The sequence below is a fragment of the Leptopilina boulardi genome, unplaced genomic scaffold (genome assembly GCF_019393585.1).
Source record: "Leptopilina boulardi isolate dan_hultmark-lab unplaced genomic scaffold, ZJU_Lbou_2.1 LbouV2_324, whole genome shotgun sequence".
Taxonomy (NCBI): domain Eukaryota; kingdom Metazoa; phylum Arthropoda; class Insecta; order Hymenoptera; family Figitidae; genus Leptopilina; species Leptopilina boulardi.
Genome location: NW_026137890.1, coordinates 2341588 through 2366762, shown reverse-complemented (window position 1 = coordinate 2366762; position 25175 = coordinate 2341588). Strand labels below are relative to the sequence as shown.

General features: G+C 30.8%; 4 protein-coding genes across 4 annotated transcripts in view; 1 reads left to right on the top strand and 3 right to left on the bottom strand.

Moving 5' to 3' along the window:
* Positions 1-1771: 1771 nt before the first annotated feature.
* On the bottom strand, positions 1772-2914 carry LOC127284362 (uncharacterized). Its single transcript, XM_051309757.1, has one exon. It carries the CDS (start codon positions 2912-2914, stop codon positions 1772-1774), a length of 1143 nt encoding a protein of 380 aa, XP_051165714.1.
* An 8-nt stretch (positions 2915-2922) lies between these two features.
* LOC127284361 (uncharacterized) lies at positions 2923-3606 on the bottom strand. The gene has a single exon (XM_051309756.1). The coding sequence runs from the start codon at positions 3604-3606 to the stop codon at positions 2923-2925; it is 684 nt and encodes a 227-aa protein (XP_051165713.1).
* Positions 3607-3639: 33 nt separating this feature from the next.
* Positions 3640-6771, bottom strand: LOC127284360 (uncharacterized). The gene is made up of 4 exons (XM_051309755.1): positions 5581-6771; positions 5173-5430; positions 4304-5046; positions 3640-4234 (listed from the first exon to the last, which is right to left on the bottom strand). The coding sequence occupies exons 1-4, from the start codon at positions 6769-6771 to the stop codon at positions 3640-3642; spliced, it is 2787 nt and encodes a 928-aa protein (XP_051165712.1).
* A 12236-nt stretch (positions 6772-19007) lies between these two features.
* Positions 19008-25175, top strand: part of LOC127284387 (acetylcholine receptor subunit beta-like 1) — a 45046-nt gene continuing 38878 nt past the window's right edge. Inside the window, exons 1-2 of the mRNA XM_051309790.1 lie at positions 19008-19108; positions 19199-19335. Of these exons, the coding sequence (XP_051165747.1) occupies positions 19051-19108; positions 19199-19335 (195 nt within the window). The 5' untranslated portion in view covers positions 19008-19050. The remainder of the gene's footprint in view (positions 19109-19198; positions 19336-25175) is intronic.

Below are 25175 nucleotides of genomic sequence, written 5' to 3'. Positions count from 1 at the left end.
TGTTTATTCTGCGAAAATACTGGCCATGACATTTCTGTATGCTGGAAATTTGGACACGCGACAGTAAACGAACGTTGGAAATGGGCTGGTAAATCCAACTCGTGTTTTAAATGTCTTGCGAGGACGCATAAAATAAGCAACTGCAAATTTCAAAAATCTTGCTCGTTTGATGGGTGTAAAAAAGGGCATCACCAGCGGCTTCATTTTGTATCAAAGAAGAGTCAAACAGGTAAAATAAATCTCAGGATAATTCAGCTTCAGACGACAGAACAATAGCGAACCTGAGCGGTTTATCATGACTGGGGGAAGAGATTTTACTAAAAATTATTCCGATAGCTATCGCAGGTCCACATGGGAAAATAAAATCATTTGCGTTATTAGACGAAGGCTCTACGACTTCACTAATCGATCGGGAAATTGCTTATCGAATCGGAGCAAGGGGACCTTGTATAATGTTGAATCTAAAGGGAATCGGGGAATCGGAGTTAATAGAAATGGAAAGCGAACGAGTTAACATTAAAATATTTTCCAATGGGGGAATATTTGAATTGAAAAATATTAATACAGTAGGAAATCTATCGCTTCTAAGACAAACTCTAACAATGGGTGTTATTAGAAGATTCAGAAACGCTAATAAATTAAATGTAGAGCCCCATACAGATGTAATTCCTAGACTTCTAATCGGTCAAGATAACTGCTCATTGATAGTGTCGAGGGAAACACAAGTAGTAAAATCAAGTTCATTATCCGCGTCACGCACTTATTTGGGCTGGGTAATACACGGACCGACTGATGGTAACATACCAACGCCTCGGACCATGAACAACAACGTGTCTTACACTGCAAAGATGACTGACAAAACAAAAAGCCAAGGGTGTACGCTAGAAGATGAAAGTCTTCATGTCCTAGTCAAGGAATATTTCAACATTGAATCGCTCGGGGTAAGGGAGCGTTCACAAATTACGTAAAGTTTTTTTTCTAGTTTGACCCCCCCCCTCCCCATGTAACACGTTATTGCATACATTAGCGCCATTTTTTCTGCTGTCCGTAACAAAGTGCTTGACCCCCCCTCCCCCAAAAAATGTTACGTAATTTTTGAACGCTCCCTAATGTCAGGAAACAATGGATCAAAGAAAGAGGGTAGGGCCTACAAAATACTAAAAGACACGACCCTCAGAACAGACGACAATAATTGCACGGAGAAACCTTTGGCTAGACCACCTCCCCGCAACTAGGCAGACAGCGCCACCATCAAGTTTGAAAGCTTGCCTTCTTACTACGGGTGCGTGGCGTTCCCGTTCTGTCGAAAAAACGGGTGCGTGACATACCCGCACTGTCGGCAGGCTACCTTTTCCATATCGAAGTGCGTTTAACTATTGGAGCGCTTTCAGCTCGGCTGCCTGCACGGGCATGTTTATATATTAATATATAATATATTATATGTATAATATATATATATATATATATATTGATGTTCACACGTGTAAGCCAAATTTTGTTTAATTTAAATTCAAATTGATACTCTTGCCGTATAATGGGATAATAAATGAAATAAAAGTCACTTTTAAAGATTGCTATTAATTATTTAATAACACAAATTAAATCACTCCACATGATATGTAATTGATAATGAATTTATACAAGAAAAAATAAGTTTATAAAATCAAAGTTTCCCTTTTCGTCGATAGAGATATTCTGCTGGTCGCAAGAAGAAATTTTGTATTTAAAATAATCGCTCATTTTCCTTCTTTCTCTAATTTCGCATTTAAGTTTACAAATAGTACACATCATCACCCGGAATCAACTCAACAACTCGGCCCATACACCAATGCATCGGTGGAATATTATCTTCCCTTATTGTCACCAATGTTCCCACCTTTATATTACCTTCCCCAACCATCCATTTACTCTTTGCGTTTAATTCATTAAGATATTCCCCCACCCACCTTTTCAAAAAATCTCCCTTGATTTTTTGAATATGTTGCCACATACTCAATCTATTTACAGGAATTGTGGAAAGGTCGGTCGTGGGAATAGTTGCAAGTGATTGTCCGATAAGCAAATGTCCCGGCGTTAATACATTTAAATCTTTTGGATCCGAGGACATTGGTGTCAATGGGCGCGAGTTTAACAAGGCTTCAATTTCACACATAAGCGTATTCAAACTTTCAAAAGACAATAACGCGTCGCCGACCACTCTTCGCAAATGATGTTTAAGGGCCTTCACGGCTGCCTCCCAAATTCCACCAAAGTGGGGGGTCCGAGGTGGATTAAAATTCCATTCAATTAATTCATTTGATAATTCTCGCTGAATTTTTGCATTTCCCTGTTCTGAGTTTAAAAAGTCGTGAAGGTCCCTAAGCTCATTATTGGCGCCACTATCTGAATACAAGGCTCGAGCTTTTCCGCGTCTCGCAAAAAATCTGCGCAAGCATCCGATGAACGCTTCGGTCGTTAAGTTCTCAACCAACTCGATGTGAACCGCCTTAGAGGCAAGACATACAAATATGGCCGCATATACTTTTAATTTTGATCTATTTCTAGTTCTTTTTTCTTTAATAAAAAAATGACCACAAAAATCCACTCCAACATTTTCAAATGGTCTCGCAACAGAAACTCTTACTCTTGGAAGATTACCCATAACATAATTAATCTCTCTAGGCCTAGCCTTACGACATATCACGCATGACGTCACTACCTGACAAACTGCTAATCTCCCATCTATTATCCAATACTTTTGTCGTAGATTATACAGCGTCGCATTAGTTCCTGCATGTTTCATATTAAGATGAGCATCGCGAATCAAAAGGATGGTAAAAGGGTGACGTTTAGGAATAAGGATAGGGTGAATTTGATCATTATCAAGATCAGCATGTTTCAATCTACCACCCACTCGCAAAATGCCATTCTCCATTATGGGACTTAAACGTGCAATTTTAGAAGTGCATTTTGACCAAACCGGATGCAATAAGCGACTACTCGAATGAGTTTCCTCAATGATGAATATGCGTCCCACAAATTCCAACGTTGAGTGATCCCAGCAGTTAATACTTGAATTTTGTCTGAACTTTTTTGTTTATCTTGCGTTACTTGGAATTTTGGAGGCCAGTTTTCTTCTTCTTCTCTCAACCAAATCGGACCTTGCTTCCACAATTGATTGATTAGGAAATCAGCTGGCATTTGACCTCTAGAAATCACATCCGCCGGATTCACCTCTGTTGGAACATGTCTCCAATCATCCGAATTTGTGGCACCTTGAATCTGAGCTATTCTGTTAGCCTCAAACGTCTCTAGCTTATACGATGGTGTATTGATCCAATTGAGAACAATCTTTGAGTCGGACCAAAATGTCACTTTGCTGAATTTGACCTTGAGAGCTCTTATTACCAATTTATGCAGTTTTATGAGTAGCACCGCGGCACACAACTCTAATCTGGGTAATGAGATGATTTTAACTGGAGCCACCCTTGACTTAGAACAGAGCAACATGGAATGATGCCTTCCACCATTTGATGACCTCAGATAAATACAAGCTCCGTACGCACGCTGACTAGCATCAGCAAAACCATGGAGTTGCAACTCCTCCGCGTTGATGATCTTAGCCATTCTTGGTATACGCCATTCATTGATCAACTTCAACTAATCACGGAAAACTCGCCAATTTCGTTCCATCTCTTCCGGAAGTGTATCATCCCATCCTGCCTTCATTTTCCAAAGTTGCTGCATTTCCATTTTTGCCACGATGATAACCGGAGCAATCCACCCTTGAGGATCATAAAATTGAGCAGTCTCTGACAAGATTGATCTTTTGGTAATGACTTCTGATTCTTCTTTAATGTTCACATCAAATCCAAGCTCGTCAGCAAACGTGTCCCAAACAATGCCCAAGGTCTTTGTTGTGGTTTGATTATCATTTAAACTCTTGCGTAAATTAGACAGACTATCTGGTAGCGAATTGGTAAGTCTTGCATCATTCGAGACCCACTTGCACAATCGAAGACCCGCCTTAGATGTCAATTCCATCATGTCCTTGACCAATCGATCAGCCTCCTCATATGAATCCCTCCCAGTCATTAAGTCATCTACATAGAAATCATCACGCAAAACTACCGCTGCTTCTGGATATGATGATCTTTCATCTTCGGCTATTTGCGCTAAACACCTTGTTGCAAGAAACGAGGCAGCAGATGTTCCATACGTAATTATTCTCAATTGAAAAATCTTGATAGGTTGACTGGAATTAAATCTCCAAAATATTTTTTAATATTTTCTGTCCTCGGGATGGATGAGAAACTGGCGGTACATCTTTTCAGTGTCCGCTCCTAGGGCAATCTTGGGCAATCTAAAACGAAGCATCAACTCCATCACTCCATCCTGAATGGTTGGTCCCACCATCATCACCTCATTCAAGGACACTCCTGAATTTGTCTTGGCTGACGCGTTAAAAACTGTTCTCAACTTGGTCGTTAGACTTTTCTCCTTGAGTATCGCATGGTGAGGAATCAAGTATCCATCCCTTTCATTCGAATTAACTTCTTCCATGTGATTCAGGTCCAAATATTCTTGCATAAACTGGTGGTACATATTTTTTAATTTGGGATCCTTTTCGAGTTTTTTCTCTAAAGCAAAGAATCGTCTGCGAGCTGTATCATAAGATGATCCAAGAGATTTCACCTCCTCCTTCAGTGGTAATCGGACCATATATTGTCCCGATGGCTCGCGTTGAACATTTTCTCGAAAATGATGCTCGCACGCTTCCTCTTCCGCGGAGAAGTATCGCTCATCCACAAGTTCCTCGATTTCCCAAAATCTTTCTATTTGCTGATGTAGTTGATCCCGAATCAAATTACAGGACACATGATTCCCTTGATCACTATTGTTGATCTTGCCAGTAACAATCCATCCAATCTTAGTATTTTGCAGGTGAGTACGTGGGAGTGTCAATGGAATCCTTTCAGTACAGAGGAGATCGTAAAATAATTCAGCGCCAATCAGTGCATCGATCTGTGAAGGCTTATAAAAATTTGAATCAGCAAGAGGGATGTTCTTAGGAATATTTAGGATTTGTTTATTTATAGGAATACTAGGGTGATTACTTGTGATATGAGGCAATATAAGAAAAGACAAATTCATTGAATAATTATTGTGTTTTGATTGGAATTTCGCGTATACCCATTCTAAGCTATTTATTTCCTGATTATTAATTGCTTGAATTGATGCATTAGTTTTTCTTGTTTTTAGTTTTAACAAATTTGCAAATCTAGTTGTGATGATATTGGGTTGGGAACCACTATCTAATAAAACGCGACACTCGAGTTTTTTCCCGTTACAATCAAACATATCTACGATTGCAGTTGACAACATCACCGCCGATGCATTGCAAACATGTAAATTTTTAGCTTGATTTGCGCAACCTTCGTTATTGCTAATCTGTAAATTATTTTCCAAATTTGTATCTACATTATCTCTATGTAACAATGTGTGATGACGTTTGTGACACTTCATACAATTGCCAGACCTACACTCGTTAATTAAATGATTTTTCTTTAAACAATTAAAACAAAGTCCTATTTTTTTTACCAGTTCTTTTCTATCATTCACTGATAAATTCAAAAACTCTGGACACTTATTGACTACATGATTATTTTTGCAATTATAACACGAAATTATTGGTTGCGCATTTAAAAAGGATTTTCCTATTAATTTCTTTTCATTGTTTGTTTGCAATTTATTACTCGGCCTTGTATTCAGTTTGTTACTCTCACCACAACCAGCGTTTATAGCTTCTAACAATTGACAGCGATCGCGCAGGAATTCCAGAAATCTATCAAATTTAGGCATTCTATTCCCACTCACCGCTTTTTCCCACTCCCGTCGAGAATCTTTATCCAATTTTGCAGTAAGCAAGCATATCATGGGTGTATCCCAGCTGTCAGTGGGCTCTTTCAAGACTTTCAGCGCACGCATATGCCGAAGTATCCCGTCATAAAATGTACGCAAGCATGTAACTGATTCGCGACTAATAATTGATAAATCGAATATTGCCTGCATATGATTTTGAATAATGACCCTCTCATTATTAAATCTTTCTTTAAGAAGATCCCATGCTTCGTCATAATTGTCGCTGGAAGTCTCGATGCTTTCAATTACCTGCGCGGCTTCCCCCTTTAATTTTGCTTGCAAATAACGCAACTTTTGAATTTTAGGTATTGAAGGATCGTCATGAATAATTGCAGAGAACGCATCGCGAAACCCTAGCCATTCCCCATATCCACCCGAAAAGGTGGGTAACGTCAACGTGGGTAAACGAATATTTCTCACTTTTTCAAATGTTTCATCGCTGGGTGTGGTGTTTCTCGCGACAAGTTCCCGCAAATTTACTAACTCTTTTTTACGCTGAGCATTAAGCTCCGCCTCTAATTGTGCTATGCGAGTAAGGTGATTCACCTCCCCACCATGAGACCCTGGCTCCGGTGACAGAGATTGTCTATGATCGCTTATCATTTTCGTAGCCATAGTACAATATCTAAAATGAATTTCCTCAAATTCACTACGTTCAATCTCACGATTTGCACTCGGAGCCAATGTCTCAAGACCCAATTGCGCTTTATCATATTCCTTCCAATTCTCATCCATTTTATTTAGACGAAGCTGAATCTCCTCGACCGCCGTATTTTCGATTATACATTTATCCAAAAAAGTTTTAAATTTAGTTAGTCTTGTTTTGCAATTTGTACGGCTTTGTCGATGAGCTTCAATTTCGCTAGTCATGATTATAGCTAATTAAAATTTAATTCAAAGAGAATATTTACAACTAGAAATACAAAATATTTGATCGTTACAATACACGTTAATAATACTGACATACGCTTACGAAATTGATGTGAAGATCACCTTGGTGTTGTGAAAAGTAAATACCTCGCACCCACGCCCAAATTTTCCCGCGTAGACGCTGCTTTCCAAATTCCAGAATTCCGATCGTTGATAAATAAGCAATTGAAAATCGGATGCACTTGCAGTGTATCTCGCCTTGTGAAAATTTCGGAATTCCAATGAATGGACCAAAATTGATAATTTTCTTTGCCTCAATGCAAATGACCCACGCTTAGCTCTTAGCGTCCAATGAGAAGTTGCTTTATCTTATTAATTGACCAGGCTGTTCGATCACCACTGATAAGATAATCCAGTATATTTTAAATGCACTTTCATATTCTTTGAAATAAATATAAGTTACTGTATATTTCACCAAACTTTCCGTTGGCAAACCTATCCGGCTCGAAGGACCATGTTCACACGTGCAAGCCAAATTTTGTTTAATTTAAATTCAAATTGATACTCTTGCCGTATAATGGGATAATAAATGAAATAAAAGTCACTTTTAAAGATTGCTATTCATTATTTAATAACACAAATTAAATCACTCCACATGATATGTAATTGATAATGAATTTATACAAGAAAAAATATGTTTATAAAATCAAAGTTTCCCTTTTCGTCGATAGAGATATTCTGCTGGTCGCAAGAAGAAATTTTGTATTTAAAATAATAGCTCATTTTCCTTCTTTCTCTAATTTCGCATTTAAGTTTACAAATAGTACACAGAGGGCATCACCCATCAGTCACATTATAAAATTTTAGAATACCCTATCACACAATTGATATATATATATTATATATAGATATGCAAGTGCAACAAATAAAAATAAACTTATCCACGCTTTTTCCACGCTTTACAACTTGTGACTATTTGATATAACCTAACCTTCTGCGTTTCATGCGCGCGGGCTTCTCATTTTCCCATCTACCAGACACGTCATCGGCCCAGTAGACCGGGCACGCTGCGTTCCCGGTTTGTGGAAACTTTGAGTTCCCAAATACTAGTAGCGCCACCAGCACACGATTTTTGACATACCGGGAGGGCTGTCGGCCTAAAGGTTTCTCCGTGTGGGAAACAGGTCTCTTGTGGAAACAAGACGAGATGATGGTTCCTGATAGTAAAAACACGGCCCTGTTACGTCTCAAAACGCTCGAGAGGAAATTAGATCGCGATCCCGTTTACGCCCGTCATTATTGTGCGGAGATGGAGAGATTAATATTAAAAGGCTACGCTGAAAAACTACAAATTGAAGACACATCCGGGAGGGAGTGGTACATTCCTCACTTCGGTCAATTTAATCCTAACAAAAAAAGAAAAATGAGGTTGCTCTTTGATGCGGCTGCTTAATCCGATGGAATAAGTCTCAACGATGAATTAATGAAAGAACCCGATCTACTGAGGTCATTAGTAGGAGTGCTAATGAGATTCAGGAGAAAAAAGGTTGGACTCAAAGGAGATATCAAAGACATGTTCCTACGAGTGAAGCTGAGGCGTCAGGATCGCAATGCTCAACGTTTTCTGTGGAGGGGAATAGACAGAAACAAACCTCCTGAAGTGTATCAAATGACAACATTGATATTCGGTTCAAAATGCTCACCAAGCAGTGCTATTTATGTAAAAAATACAAACGCGGAAGAATTTCGAGAAACGTTTCCCTAATCAGCAACCGCGATAATAGAAAACATATACGTAGACGATTTTTTGTTAAGTGTAGACACTGAGGAAGAAGCAGTACAAACTATGGAAGAGGTAACAGAAATTAATCTTGCCGGGTGTTTCAAGATGCATGCTTGGACATCAAACAATCGCGATTTATTAAATTCCTCCGTTCACCGTGTGAATGATTTCAAACTGATACAATTTAAATCCGACGATTTCGGGGAAGAGAAAACTCTGGGCCTGTGCTGGAACACCCCTACGGACACCTTTATATTCAAAATTGAGTTAGATAAAATCCCAAAGGAAATACTAAGCGGAAACAAGAGACCAACCAAGCGCGACTTCTTACGTGTAATTATGTCCGTATTTGATGCCCTGGGTTTTTTGTCTCCCTTTCTTATTCGTTCAAAAATCCTAATGCAAGAGGTCACACATTGCGGGGTGGACTACTTCGGACCGATGATTGTTAAAATAGGGCGCAGGAGAGAAAAACGCTGGGGGGCCCTTTTTACGTGTCTAACAACGAGAGCCATACATATAGAGTTAGCTCACGGCGCAAATAAAGACTTAGCGATAATGGCCCTACGAGGTTTGATCGCCAGACGGGGACAGACACAGGTTATGTATTCCGATAACGGGAGAAATTTCAACGGAGCAAACAACGAACTCCTCAAAACCCAAAAGGAACTAAACTTCCAAGCTCAAGAAAAATTTATGGTAAATCTAGGTATTAAGTGGACCTTTATTCCACCGGAATCTCCGCACATGGGAGGCGCTTGGGAACGTCTGGTAAGGTCCGTCAAAACCGCTCTGAAAGTGATACTACGTGACCAGGCTCCAAAAGAGGAAGTTTTAATTACCCTACTTGCAGAGGTTGAGCACTGTATCAATACGCGTCCACTAACTCACTTGTCGGTAGATCCTAGGGATCAAGAAGCTCTGACGCCAAATCACTTTTTACTAGGGTCGTCTACAGGTAACTGCACAATAGGTCGATTTGAGGCTCTCAAAGACTGCACCCGAAAACAATGGCGAGTTGCACAGGCACTTATAAATGCTTTCTGGAAAAGGTGGTTGAGAGAGTACCTCCCAACACTACTTCCTCGAAAAAAATGGATAAGTGAAAACGAAAAATTAAGCGTGGGAGACGTAGTCATAGTAGCTGATTACAATACTCCCCGAAACATATGGAAAAAAGGAGTAATATCGGAGGTATTCCCTGGAAAGGACAAAAATAACCGGGTTGCAAGGGTTAGGTTAGGGAAAACGTCCCTAGTACGACCAACATGCAAGCTGGTAAAGATTACACAAACTCCATAAGTACAAAGTACGGGGGAGGATGTTCGAAATACAAAAAATTTATTGTTTTATTGTTCTGAAAATGTAATTTAGGTTTGGTTTTTTTTTTGCGTTTGGGTTATTGTAATTTTTGGTGTTGGAATTTGATCCTTTGTAAAGTCCTATTCGTTTCATCACATGATGAGAAACTGCTGTTCAGTTTAAAAAAATAAATAATAAACTGATATACGCTCCTGTCAGTCTGAAAGAAATAATCTCTCGACTGGTCTGACATCTGACAGTTGATAAAAAAGGTTTACAGCTGGGCTGATCTCTGACAGTTGATAAAAAAGGTTATCAACTGGGCTGATTTATTTGTCTGACAACTGAAATAAAAATATTTCAGTTGGGCTGAAAATGAAAAAATAAGAATAAGTAAATAAAATTTGAGAGTCAGAATGTAAATAGGGCTGACTCGGGTTTGTGGTGTTTTCTCTTTCTTGTTTTCAGTAATATTTCAAAATTGCGAACATCGAGCCTTACCCAAAAGTCGGCTACCTGCTGCCTTTTTAGTAACAATGGGTCGTTACCTACAAGACAGGGAGCGAGACTTAACGGCGCGTGAACAATGGAGGAAGGAAGGGGAAAAAAGGACGAAGATTTGAAGAGCAGAAAAGAAAAATATATTCAGTATTCGTTGAGATGTATTCACATAAACACCTTTGACACAAAATATAAGTAAACTAACTAAAGTTAAATTTAAACGTTATCGTTTTCTTTTGAACTAAACCCTTTGCCTAAAATCTCCTTCCATTAAGTTTTGAAAAACGAAGTAAAAAAAAATATGAATAATCTTAGTCAAATAATCTGTATTTCATAAAAATATTAGAAAACATCTAAAATTGATTAAAATTGTCATGAACGCTTGTTTAAAATTGTTGTCTATTTTTTATTAAAGGTTTAATGTTCTTTTATTTCTTAAATCCTAAAAAATAATTCTACATAGTACTCAGAGCTGTGAGAACAGCAGTCACGAATTCGAGCAAAGAATTTATTGCTACATTCGTAGCTCTGAATAATCTGTTGTCAACTAATATAAAACAAAACTCTGACTACTGTCAAAAAAAGTTGTGATTATTTTCTGCAGAGCATTCAGTGCTGTGTGCAGAACTTTCAGAACTCTGGAATTTAATTTTTTGGTTTACACAGTAGTCCGTGCTGTGAGAAAAAATACTCAGTGTTTTCAGATTTTCTCCGTGTACCATGGCCATGGTCGTGCCTAGTCTGGGCCCGGTCAAATTCTCTGCACTACACGTATAAATGAAAAATTATTTACATTCAGAATAAAATGATTAAAGCATAAAAGTATATTTTCATTATAACAATGTGAGCAAATCATGTGACTTGTAAAACAAAAGAGTATCGTAAAATGTAAAAGTATCGTATATATAAAATGGAAGACATTTAATCTTCATTGTATTACATGTAACAAATTTTAACTTAATAATTTAATAATTAATATTTACTTAATTAGTAATTAAATAATAAGATTAACAAATTAATTTATTTTTTTAATTGAGTAGCTGCCTGCAATAACTCGCCGAGCGCTTGGCCGATCGCTCTAACGCCAGTCAAATGTTCAAAAACGTGAAAAAAATGAAAAATCAAAATTTTGATTTTTGAAAAGTGCAATCTTGTAGGACATAAGATGGCGCATCTTTTTTTCCTTTGAGTTTTTTTTGTAGATCAAAAAATAGAGTTAATATATGCAAAACACTTAAAAATTTTATTTCACAAATTTCATTCAATTTTTAAACATAAATCATAGTATCTTTGACAAATTTCAATGAATCTTATTGAAAATTAATATACATACGTATTTAGGTCCATAGAAGACGACAACATAATCAAAAATATTAAAATCATCAATTGTTTATTTATAATTAATTGTAAATGAAGACTTGTCAATAATAATGTTTACTTACCTTTGTCGACATAAAGTGTGTGGGGAACTTCAGAGTTGAAGAAACTTCCAGTGAGACATTTGTTTATCATAATGTAAGGAAGTTTTTTGTAAAATTGAAAAACAATTTATCAACAACTTTAGAAAATATAGAACGTTTAAGAAAACATGCGCGACGCGCTAGCGAGTCTCCGCGCGGAGAATTGCACACAAGAGTTAAGAAGGACGTTATGTTATGTTGTGATATATTATGTTTTGAAAATGGAGCCAACATACTATCACTGTTGATATGTAACAATACACTAATTTCTTTAAAAAATGAAGAAACAGAAAATAAAGATATACCTTAATATTAATTATTAAAAAACTTATTTGCAAACTGCACAAACAGTACATACAAGCACCAAAATATTTTAAAACTATTGATTATTTAGTAAATATTAAAAAAACAGTTGTTCAAATTTAATTTGCATTTTCATAAAATTAACACATATTTTATTTGAAAAACATTTCTAAGAATGTAGTGACAATATTTGTTTCTGTATTTTCGGTCCTCTACAACTCTTGTTTGCAATTCTCCGCGCGGAGACTCGCTAGCGCGTCGCGCATGTTTTCTTAAACGTTCTATATTTTCTAAAGTTGTTGATAAATTGTTTTTCAATTTTACAAAAAACTTCCTTACATTATGATAAACAAATGTCTCACTGGAAGTTTCTTCAACTCTGAAGTTCCCCACACACTTTATGTCGACAAAGGTAAGTAAACATTATTATTGACAAGTCTTCATTTACAATTAATTATAAATAAACAATTGATGATTTTAATATTTTTGATTATGTTGTCGTCTTCTATGGACCTAAATACGTATGTATATTAATTTTCAATAAGATTCATTGAAATTTGTCAAAGATACTATGATTTATGTTTAAAAATTGAATGAAATTTGTGAAATAAAATTTTTAAGTGTTTTGCATATATTAACTCTATTTTTTGATCTACAAAAAAAACTCAAAGGAAAAAAAGATGCGCCATCTTATGTCCTACAAGATTGCACTTTTCAAAAATCAAAATTTTGATTTTTCATTTTTTTCACGTTTTTGAACATTTGACTGGCGTTAGAGCGATTATAAAAAAGTACCCAATTTTTAATTAAAAAATAAAATTTTTTACATCAACATTACTTCTATAAAATTCCATATATTTAATAATAAAATCCCAGTCATAAAATATTTTTTCAATGTAAACTTAAAAAATTGTGAATTTTTTAAAAATATCGTCCATAAAACTTAAATTGTTTATAACTTTTTTGATTTAAAAAATTTTTATAGGGCACTTCATAAAGCCTGACTCGTCTAAAATAATTAAGTGTGTTTATATGTATAATTAATTTTAAATTGTTAAAAGAAGGTTTTAAAAATTATCAATTCAAATAATTTCAAATGAGCATTCAAATATTTTTTAAAAATATTTTTGGTGTATTAATTTTACTATAATCTACAGCAGTACAGTAATTTAAAATAATAATTATTAATTTTACATATGTATATATATATATAAAATATATATAAATATGAATATATATAAAATTAATAATTTCTAATAATAATTATTATATATATATTATTTTATTAATAATATAATTTATAACAATATAATATAGTGAGAATATTATTGTAATAATGATTTAGCAGTTTGAAAGCGACAGTGGGATCAGGCCTGACGAAGCTAGAAACAGACTTCCGCATCATTGATTCAGGCTTGGGCTTCAATCCTGAATATTGGTAAAATGTAAACTTTATATACATCAATCGATTCGTTTTCATGCCAGGAATATAATTTTGACAAAAATTAATTAAAATTTGTAAAAAAGTTATTTTAAAAAATACACATACACCCATACATCTGGATATTTGATCAGAACTGATCAACACACCTTATATGGGCATTCATGTGACTATCTATGTCACTATTATTAAGTATTTTGTACGAAAGGGTTTATTTTATACCCGTTAATATATTAATTCTAGATAAAAATGAGTCAATATAACCTTCATTTGATAAATTGAAAATCGTCACGAATGCAAAGCTTTCTCATGAGGAAGCAAAAACAATTGAAAAGTATCATGACAGCCAGGGTTTCAATGAGTACTAAAAGTTTTAAATATACTTTGCACCTGATGGGGTTATTTATTTTCTAATTTTTCATGAAGATTTCGAAAAGGAAGAAATGGTCTTTTTACAGGGGTTTTTATTCTTTTTAGTTGCCTTTTCCATATACTGAAAAAGAAGTATTATTTATTCAAGAAAATCATTTACTTGTCCGAATTTGATACACTAATTTTCTTAATTGCAGAAAATTTAATACAAACTAGTAAAATTTTCTTTTCCAGGTTTTTCAGGTTTCCAAAAAGAGTAGCAACCCTTATTTTCATTTTTAAAATTCACAAGGAATTTTCCAATCAGCACGTAATATTATATATAAGATTCGAAATATCAAGGTGTAAAATTATAATAACTTTGAAATGTCCGGCTAAAGGTAAATTTTATTTTGCAAAAATATGAACAAATCATGAAAAAAATTATTTTTTTTAATTTTTGCTACTTTGAAAATTAATATTTCAAAGTTTAACAAAAACTTAGGCAAACAGAAGAAAAGAAAAAAAATTGGTTTTTTCTTATTTTTTCTAATGAAAAAGTTAATTTTTCAAAGTTGGGCAAATTAACTTCTGCAAAACAAATTGTTTATAACACTTTTTATGCTAAACACAATTTTTATGGTTAAATAATTTTTTGAACATCAGTGTTATTGTTATAAACAATTTGTTTTGCAAGAGTCAAAATATGAAATTTAAAAATTTAATTTAAACGACTTGCTGATGTCCTAGAGGACTGAAATTTTTTATGCACATTCAGAACTGACAACCACACAATAATCCATGGTTATTTTTTACCTACAGAACCAGGTTGCCGATGATGGGTATACTTTAGGATCATCGCCGAGAATTTAGCTCGGATTTTTTTAATGGTTTTAGCATTCATATTTGAGGTTTGAGAAAATATCTTTAACACTTAGACAACCAGGTCGCCGATAACAGATATACCTGGAGATTATCTTCAAGGATTTACGTCGAGTTTTTCGTTAATTTTGAAAAATTTTTTATTTTAAACAAAAATACCAAGAATGATTTTTATCTTAGAATTACTTATATTTTAGTTAACAAAATTTTTCGAAAAATTTTTTTTTTATTTCTTTAAACAAATGCAAAAAAACTTTTTTAACATTCGAGACTAGTTGCATTGTATTTTTAGGACCTTAAACTATGAGAAACCATCATAAAAAAATTGATTTTTTGGTCGATAACACCGTTTTCTCAGACCCGGTCACATATATGATTGATTTGAACATAAGAAATCACATAGAATTTCATGTAGATTCTGAAATATCTACACCGAAAAAAAAATTTATTTGGATCAAATAAAAAGTATTTGATCCAAATACATAATTTACTTGTCTATTATCCAATAAATATGTATTTGAACCAAATACAAATTTACTAAACCTAAGTATTTTATTTTATCGTATCAAATAAATAGTTATTTGAATCAAATACAAAGTATTCAAATCAAATAAATGGAATATTCAAAGCAAATAAATAATTATTTGAATCAATTATGAAAATTATTCCATTCAAATAAATATTTACTAGACATAAGTATTTTATTTTATCGTATCAAATAAATAGTTATTTGAATCAAATACAAAATATTCAAATCAAATAAATGCAATGGAGTATTCAAAGCTAATAAATAATTATTTGAATCAATTATGAAAATTATTTCATTCAATACTGCATGTTTTTTGATTCAAATAAATATTTATTTGCATTAATAAAATATTTTTCTTGAAACAACTAAAAATTTTCTTGAATCAAATATTCGGTTATTTGTCATAAGTAATTGTTTTAATTGAAACAAAAACCTCTTTAATTGCGGAAATTATTATTTTATTTGATCCAAATACATAATTTATTTGCATAAAATGTAAGAATTTTTTGATTCAAATAAATCAAAATTTGAATTGAATAAATAACATATTTATTTACTAATTCTTACATTTCTAAATTAAATTCTTACTCAAATATAAATAATAATGATCGGATATTTTCATTTGTCAACTAATTCATAATAGAATCAATGATTAAACGCAAACCTGAGAAATAAATAAATCTAACGCATGGGAGGAATCGAACCTACGACCTACGGATTATGAATCTAACGCTTTACCAACTACGCTACGCACGCTACGTGAAAACGAATATTAACTTCTTGATGTCATTTAAACTTGCAAAAGACCTAACTCAGAAAAGTGCTTAACATCATTTAGTTAAAATTAAGATATTAAATTATATTTTTCAATTAAATCCAATTTATAAAATATAATTAATTATATGCTTCATGATTATTATCATGAATCATCCCAGGTGAATTTTCAAAAAAAGTGTAAATATATTTTTATTAAAAACGTGTTTTTCGTTGTTCTGAATTAATAAACATTAATTAATAATAAACATAAATTTTTGTTGATTAATTAATTAATCATTAATTTTTTGTTGATGAAAAAATATTTGACTTTTGTACTTAGAATATTAAATAATATATATATATATAAATAAATGAATAGTATCAAATAACTCATTATTCTTATTACACTTCAATATTTAATTGATCAAAATATTTTATTTTCCCTTAATAAAATAGTGTATTAACATTGAATAAAGCATTATTTATATTAAATAATTTAATTAATTAGAATTAATAAATTTATTGCATCAAATACTTTTTATTTGTATCAAAAAAATGAAATATTTGAGTGAAATAAATATATTAATAGTTGCTAGTAACTCATTATTTTCGTTTCAAGTAAACATTTTATTGATTAAAATATTTTTTTATTTGTCTTGATAAAATAGTGTATTAGTATTAAATAATTTAGTTGACTTGAATCAGTTAAATAAAGTTATTGTATCAAATACTTTTTATTTGTTTCAATAAAATGAAATATTTGAGTGAAATAAATAAATTAATTGTTTCAAGTAAATCATTATTATCGTATCAAATAAATATTGAATTGATTGAAATATTTTTTTATTTGTCTTGATAAAATAGTGTATTAGTATTAAATAATTTAGTTTACTTGAATCCATTAAATAAAGTTAATGTATCAAATACTTTTTATTTGTTTCAATAAAACGAAATATTTGAGTAAAATAAATAAATTAATTGTTTCAAGTAAATCATTATTATCGTTTCAAATAAATATTTAATTAATTGAAATATTTGTTTATTTGTCTTGATAAAATAGTGTATTAGGATTAAATAACGAATTATTTGTATTAAATAATTCAGTTTATTTGAATTAATTACATAAATTTATTGTGTCAAATACTTTTTATTTGTATCAAATAAACGAAATATTTGAGTGAAATAAATGAATGAATAGTTTCAAGTAACTCATTATTTGTATTAAATAAATTCATTTATTCAATTCAATTAATTATTTAATTGAACCAAATACGATTTATTTGGTTCAAATAAATGCGATTCAAATAATTCAAGTTATTTGAATCAAATACATATTTTTTTGATCCAAATAAAAAGTATTTGAACCAATTAAATATTTTTCAAATAATTTGAAGTATTTGAATCAAATAAATTTTTTTTTCAGTGTATATAATATTTCACATAGAATTATATAAAGGAAACAATATAGGATTTCATATAGGAAGTTTCAGTTGGCAGACGGCAGTTTATAAAAATTAAAAATTATTTTATTAAAAATGAAATAATATTACTGCAATTCATCTGAAAGGAAAAAAATTGTGCTTTGCAATACATCTTCTGAGTTAGAGTCTCAGCTTTTATAGTATTCAAGACTGATCTCGACTATAAGTATGGGAAATTATGATTAATTTATTTATGACTCCAGAATGTTTCCTATATTTTTAGGTGTCACTACAATAACGAACAACTGAAGATAATATTAACAATATAAATTTAATATATTTTAGAATTACATTTATGAGGCAAGGCGAAATACCACTATACTCTATGACAGCCAAACAAGTTATATCTCTCTTCGCGCGGAAAACTAATTATCTTATTAGGGTTACTAGACTCCTAGAGGAAATACAAAAATAACTAAAATTACTAAATGTGAGGGCAATGTCGAAATACATAAATCCCCACATAGGAACAAAAATTATCACCATCTGGCGGCGTAAGAGTGGAACTATGTTGATCTACATCTAGATTGGAATTTGCCATATAATTTCCTATAGAATTTCTTATAGAATTTCCTACTTGGTAACATAAATGGACAATTAAAGCAGTGAAATTCACACATGAAATCCCACATGTAGTCCTATATGGTGAACTCTTACATCGGATCCTTTATAAAAATCCATGTAAAATCTTAGGTAGAATCTTACATGAGATCCCATGTATGTTCTCATAAAGATTCCTACATAGGAATAATCATGGGTAATCATATATATTAAAAAAAATTTGGTTTTTTGATTTTGGACTGTCAGGGGCGGCTCTGTAGAGGCTACCGCAAAACCTTACAAATTTTAGACCTCTACTTTGGCGCCCTCTACGAATTGTAATTTACAATAAAAAAACAAAACAATTTTTGATTTTTTTAGTTTTAATCTTTGTGATAATTATACAGATTTGAACATGACAGCATCACTTAAAAAAGTCAAGAATTCAATTCTCACTATTTTCTACAATTTTATGTACTAATGTTTTAGGGATTTGTTATACTCTTAGGTAGGACAATAAATTTAGTAAAGATACAAGCCAATCCAATAACTTTAATTTTTTACTAGGGCAGATAAGGAATAATGCCCTTTATACTAAATTTTCTTCCAGGTGATGAAATGATCATGAAAAAGTGACTACAAATGAAAAATGGTAACCCAAAAATGTCAATTTTGTCAACAAAAAAAAAAAAAAATAATAATAATAATAATAATAATACAGATTTGCAGTTTCAAGTCAACAAGCAAAATTTTCAAATTCAAATTGTCAGATTTTACCAGATATAGTATAATAAGAATTTTTGAACCCCATACAACTATGTAGAAATATAATATAACATTAGGCAAGGGAGGAATCTAACTGACTGATTCGAGGGTGGCTGTTATTGATTCCAGGACGAGAGAGAAAAGTTAATCCAGTGTTCCGTGGGTATTCGTAGCAATACGACAAAATGCATTTCTCTCAAAAATTTTTTTTATTTTTTTTACTGTCATTCGTACTTTGTATTGGTAACAATCCACTGCTTCTATAAAATATATTTGTAGTATACATTTAATAAGGAATAATTATTAAATTTAAATAAATTGTATAATTTGTAGGATTCTGTTCAGAAGATGAGGAAAGATTAGTTCGTGATTTATTTAGAGGCTATAATAAATTAATACGACCAGTTAAAAATATGACAGAAAATGTTCTTGTTAGATTTGGCCTTGCTTTTGTTCAACTAATTAATGTGGTAAGTAATATTTTAAATATTAAATTCAATTAATTTTTTAAATTTTTTGAGTACGAAAACGGTTTACGTAAGATTTTTAAAGAAAAACATTTTTATAAATTTTTGAAAATATTAATCTTATAATTAAAAAATTCCGAAAATTTTATAATGTTATAATGCAAATATAAATGTTTCCTATCAATATTTCTTTATTTTGTTCATCCTTAAGCAAAATATTTTTCATTTATTTTTATTATCTGCATTATAAAAAATATTTTAATTATTATATTAAATACGTACATCATCTAGTTATCATTTATTTTGTGGAAGCATTACATCCAGAGGAACGATGCATTTGTCTCAGAACGAAATAAATATTTATTTGTTTGAAATAAATTTTATTTATTTAAAATAAAAATTTTATTTGTACCATTTAAGGAATTAATCTATGTTTTTTTTACATAACTTACGTGCAGTCAATTCAATATATCTTTATATCTGTTTATTTTTTTAGTCAATATCTAAATATCTCTTTTTAGGATTTTATAAAAATTTAATTTAGAAAAATGTTATGCTATTTTTGTACTACTTATACTTGATTTGACATAGCTATATTCTAGTTCATGTTTCATCTTTTAAGATAAATCCTTCTCATTTAAACAAAACAATCAAATTTCTACTAAGAAAAATATGTAACTTTAAATCAAATTATAAATATGCTCTTAAAATAAATAGCTGTCACTATGTTGAAAAAAAATTGTATTGTCAATGTAAACCAGTTAAGTTAGACGAAAAATAGTAGAAATTTTTTATTTTAAATGTGCTTTTGTTATTGACGAAATAACATATAACATCTGTCCACAATATTGATTATATCCGCCCTAAGGAAATATTGTCTGGTAATGTTTAGATAATTTTTCCTGGTAATATTTAGACAATATTGTTCGGCAAACTTTAAGCAATAATTATTATTTGGTTGTTTAACAATTTTATGTATATTGTAAATAATGGAAAGACATATTTACGGTTATTTGGTTGCATTAACATTTACATGCTAACTTACTCCGAAAAAAATTAAGTTTATCATTTAAATGTTAATGATACCAAATAACTAAATAAGCCTTTCCTTTATTTAAAATTTCCTCAATATTGTTTGAGAAATTTACAATAATGCAAACAAATTAATAAATTATTAACAGATTTAACTCTTTTTTCTAATTCCGATATTTATTGTGGCAAAGCTATTGACGTAATATTGCTAAGCAATAGTAACATTGCCTGGCAATATTGCTTCGAGTAAGAATAAAATAGCTATAAAACTATGCGAATATTATGCGCAGTATAGTAGCAATATTTGGTCAATATTGAGGATATAAATAACGTTGACAGCAATATTGCAAAGCTATTTGACTCAATATTTTCAGGCAATGTTACCTAAATATTGCTTGTCAATTATATTAGGTACCTCAGGGCGGACATAATCAATGTTTTAACAATATTGCCTCAATATTACGTTGCAATATTCGCAATATTGTCATGTAATATTGATGAAATATTGTGGTCACATGTGTTATTTGGTTCCTGATTTTTGACCTATGTTGCTCCGTTTCTTTTTTCATATATAGTTACTTTCAAGATTTCTGATAAGATTCTGCGTAGGGGCTAATATCTTAAAATTATTTTCTTCCAACTATTCTGCCATCCAGCTCAAATCGTAGCGTTAGTGAACCTTATTTTAAAATCTGTGAAGAATGCATACAAAGTATGACGGGTTGTCAAGACATAGGGGTTCCTATAGTCCTAGTTCTATAGCGCGCGCTAATATTTTGGAAACTTTTCATATGATTTACAAAGAAAAAAAATTGTTTAGTTTAATTAGTTAAAATTATTTGAAATATATTTATTTAGATCAAATATTTGTTATTTGCATCTAAAAAATATATGTTTAATTCAAATGACTTCAAATTATTTCAATTTAATTTATTTAAACCAAATAAATTGTTATTATATCAAGTAAATATTTATTTGAATATAATAAATAACAAAAAAAATAATAAGTTTTTTCACATAACTTATTTATTTATTTTACTAAAATATACGGTTATTTGATGTAATTAAATATGATTTAACACAACAATTTTTTTTTATTAATTTAAATAAATTAAACTATTTGATAAAAATAGGGTTACAAAAAATAGTGATGTGGTGTTTATTTAAAATTTATTGTGTTTATTGAAAGTTTAGGTCTCACGAAGCAAGAATATACAAAAAAAAATTTCATTTGGTCTGTTCCATAAAAAAACATATTAAAGTGTCAAAAAATAACCTTTTTAGGACTTTTTGAAGCACTGTAAAACGAAAACGCAACATGATAAAAATCTTTATAAGGACTTAAATGAAAGCTTAAACCCTTAAACTTTAAGTCCCATAACTGAAAAGCGAATGCGACAATTGCGTTGAAAGTTATTTATCATTTAATCGCTATCTCAAATTGTCAAAATATCTAGGAAAGAGAGAGAACACTTTTTAAAAATCGATTTCCATAACTGTATTTATTTGGAACATGTCACTTGGAAGTTTTATACGTTTTTATTGACGAATCGAAAGTTGGATTAAAAAAATTTTAAATGTCATCAAAAATTTTCAAAACTGAATGAATTTTTTTGCAGCTTGTTCCTCGGGGGTTTTCGCTGTAGAAGATTACGACTATACAATTACGAAATTATTTTATTATTAAGTTTAAAGTCACAAATCTCAAAAAAAATTAAGTTATTTTTAACGGACTTATTAATATTTAAGAAAATAATGTTCTTTTTTATGTTTTCAGAAAACCATAAAACTCTTAAAAACCATGTCTTATTAAATCAAATAATCTAAGAAAAATTTATCTATTATTAATTTATTATTTAAAATAAATTTTAAATTCCTAATCTGTAACACCGTAAACCCCCGAGGAACAAGATGCAGTTACAGTTATGGGACTTAAAGTTGAAGGTTTAATCTTTCATTTAAATCCTTGTTGAGATTTTTGTCATGTTGCGTTTTCATTTTACTGTACTTCAAAAAGTGGTAAAAAGGCGATTTTTTGACACTTTAATCTGGTTTTTTTTATGGAACTGACTAAATGAAAAAATTTTTTTTGGTATCCCTATTGAAAAAAAACACGTATAATTATACGTATAATAATACGTATAATTATACGTATAATTGTACGTATAATTATACGTATAATTGTACGTATAATTATACGTATTATTATACGTATAATTGTACGTATTATTATACGTATAATTATACGTATAATAAGACATACGAATTTGAAACAAGAATTATACGTATAATTATACGTATAATAATACGTATAATTAATTATACGTATAATAATACGTATAATTATACGTATTATTATACGTATAATTATAATTCTATTAAAAATAGAATAATAGAATAGAATAGATTAATTAGTAGCAAAATAACGCTGAAAATTTTTAGAAATTTTAAAATGCAAATTAAATTTCACGAAAAAAAATATCGTCGAATGTCAATTCAAGCAGTCACCCATCCAAGTACTAACCGCGTCCAACGTTGCTTAACTTCCGTGATCTGATGAGAACTTGTTCTTTCGCCTTGGTGTTTCCGCTGTCTTGTCTTGATTAATAACTTTGTCGTATAAGTATTGTATCGCACCTCACTTTTAGTGATACTTATACGACAAAGTTATTAATCAAGACAAGACAGCGGAAACACCAAGGCGAAGGAACAAGTTCTCATCAGATCACGGAAGTTAAGCAACGTTGGACGCGGTTAGTACTTGGATGGGTGACTGCTTGAATTGACATTCGACGATATTTTTTTTCGTGAAATTTAATTTGCATTTTAAAATTTCTAAAAATTTTCAGCGCAATTTTGCTACTAATTAATCTATTCTATTGTATTATTCTATTTTTAATAGAATTATAATTATATGTATAATAATACGTATAATTATACGTATAATAATACGTATAATAATACGTACAATTATACGTATAATTATACGTATTATTATACGTATTATTATACGTATTATTATACGTGTCTATATTTTATAATATTTAGGTATATATTAATAAACAAAAATATATCCCTATTGAAAAAAAACACGTACAATTATACGTATAATTATACGTATTATTATACGTATAATTAATTATACGTATTATTATACGTATAATTATACGTATAATTCTTGTTTCAAATTCGTATGTCTTATTATACGTATAATTATACGTATAATAATACGTACAATTATACGTATAATAATACGTATAATTATACGTACAATTATACGTATAATTATACGTACAATTATACGTATAATTATACGTATTATTATACGTATAATTATACGTGTTTTTTTTCAATAGGGATATTCTTCTTCCGTGAGACCTAAACTTTCAATAAACACAAGAAATTTCAAATAAACATGACATCACAGTTTTAAAAAAAGTCTACTTACTACTTCGTTTACTTAAGTTCTGAACTACAATTATTATTATTATGCCGGGAGTCAAAAAACATTAGTAGGAAAGTAGAAAATTGCAAAATTTTTTCTTGAAATCTTTTCGGTGTATAAATACCAAAAAAGAAGAAAAAAAATTTCTTGATATACATTGAGAAGCAGAATTTTATCAGCTTTCCAACCATCTAAGTTAGAAGTCTATCTTTTTTCTAACTTAAAATATCTTGCTTTAAAGTCAGCACCAAATTTCTACTCCTCATACTGCCGTACCGACAATTTCCGACGATAGAGTAGTTTAAATTAAAGTTTTGTTGTTTATTCAATAGCCTTTCGTTCACTGTTTATTAATAACATGTATTTTAAATGTTAAGTCATCATAACGAAATGAAAATAAACAAAAAACCCTAAATACTAAAAACAACCTTTAAGCTTTTATTTAATTTGCTAAATATAAAAAAATTAATACAATTTTTGAGACGCATGAAAATCCCCTAAACTTCATATAGCAGAAATGCCATTTGACAGAAATTTATATAACAGAAATTTTATTAGACAGAATATTTACATGGCAGACAATTCATATAACAGACTTTTCATTGGACAGACGTTTGATTGGACATAATTTTTATCGAACAGAAATGTCACTTAACAGAAATTTTATCTGACAGAATTTCCATTCAACAGAACATAAGTATAGCAGAACTCTCATTGGATAGAATATTTACACGGCAGACGATTCATATAACAGACTTTTCATTGGGCAGACGTTTGATTAAACAGAATTTTTATCGAACAGAAATGTTACTTAACAGAAATTTTATCTGACAGAATTTCCATTCAACAGAACATAAGTATAGCAGAACTCTAATTGGTCATAATTTAACTTTTGCATCATACATTCTCATTCCTGCTTTATTTTTAACTTGTCGGTAAAGTAGACGTAGAGGTCAGTAGTTGCTATTTCTTTCTCGACCCAAAGTTTGAATATTAAATAATAAAACTAATATTTTATTTCATTATTATTGATAATGAATACCTAATAATTATAAGTAAATAAAATATTAGTTTTATTATTTAATATTCAAACTTTGGGGCGAGAAAGAAATAGCAACTACTGACCTCTACGTCTACTTTACCGACAAGTTAAAAATATAGCAGGGATGAGAATGTATGATGCAAAAGTTAAATTATGACCAATTAGAGTTCTGCTATACTTATGTTCTGTTGAATGGAAATTCTGTCAGATAAAATTTCTGTTAAGTAACATTTCTGTTCGATAAAAATTCTGTCCAATCAAACGTCTGCCCAATGAAAAGTCTGTTATATGAATCGTCTGCCGTGTAAATATTCTATCCTATGA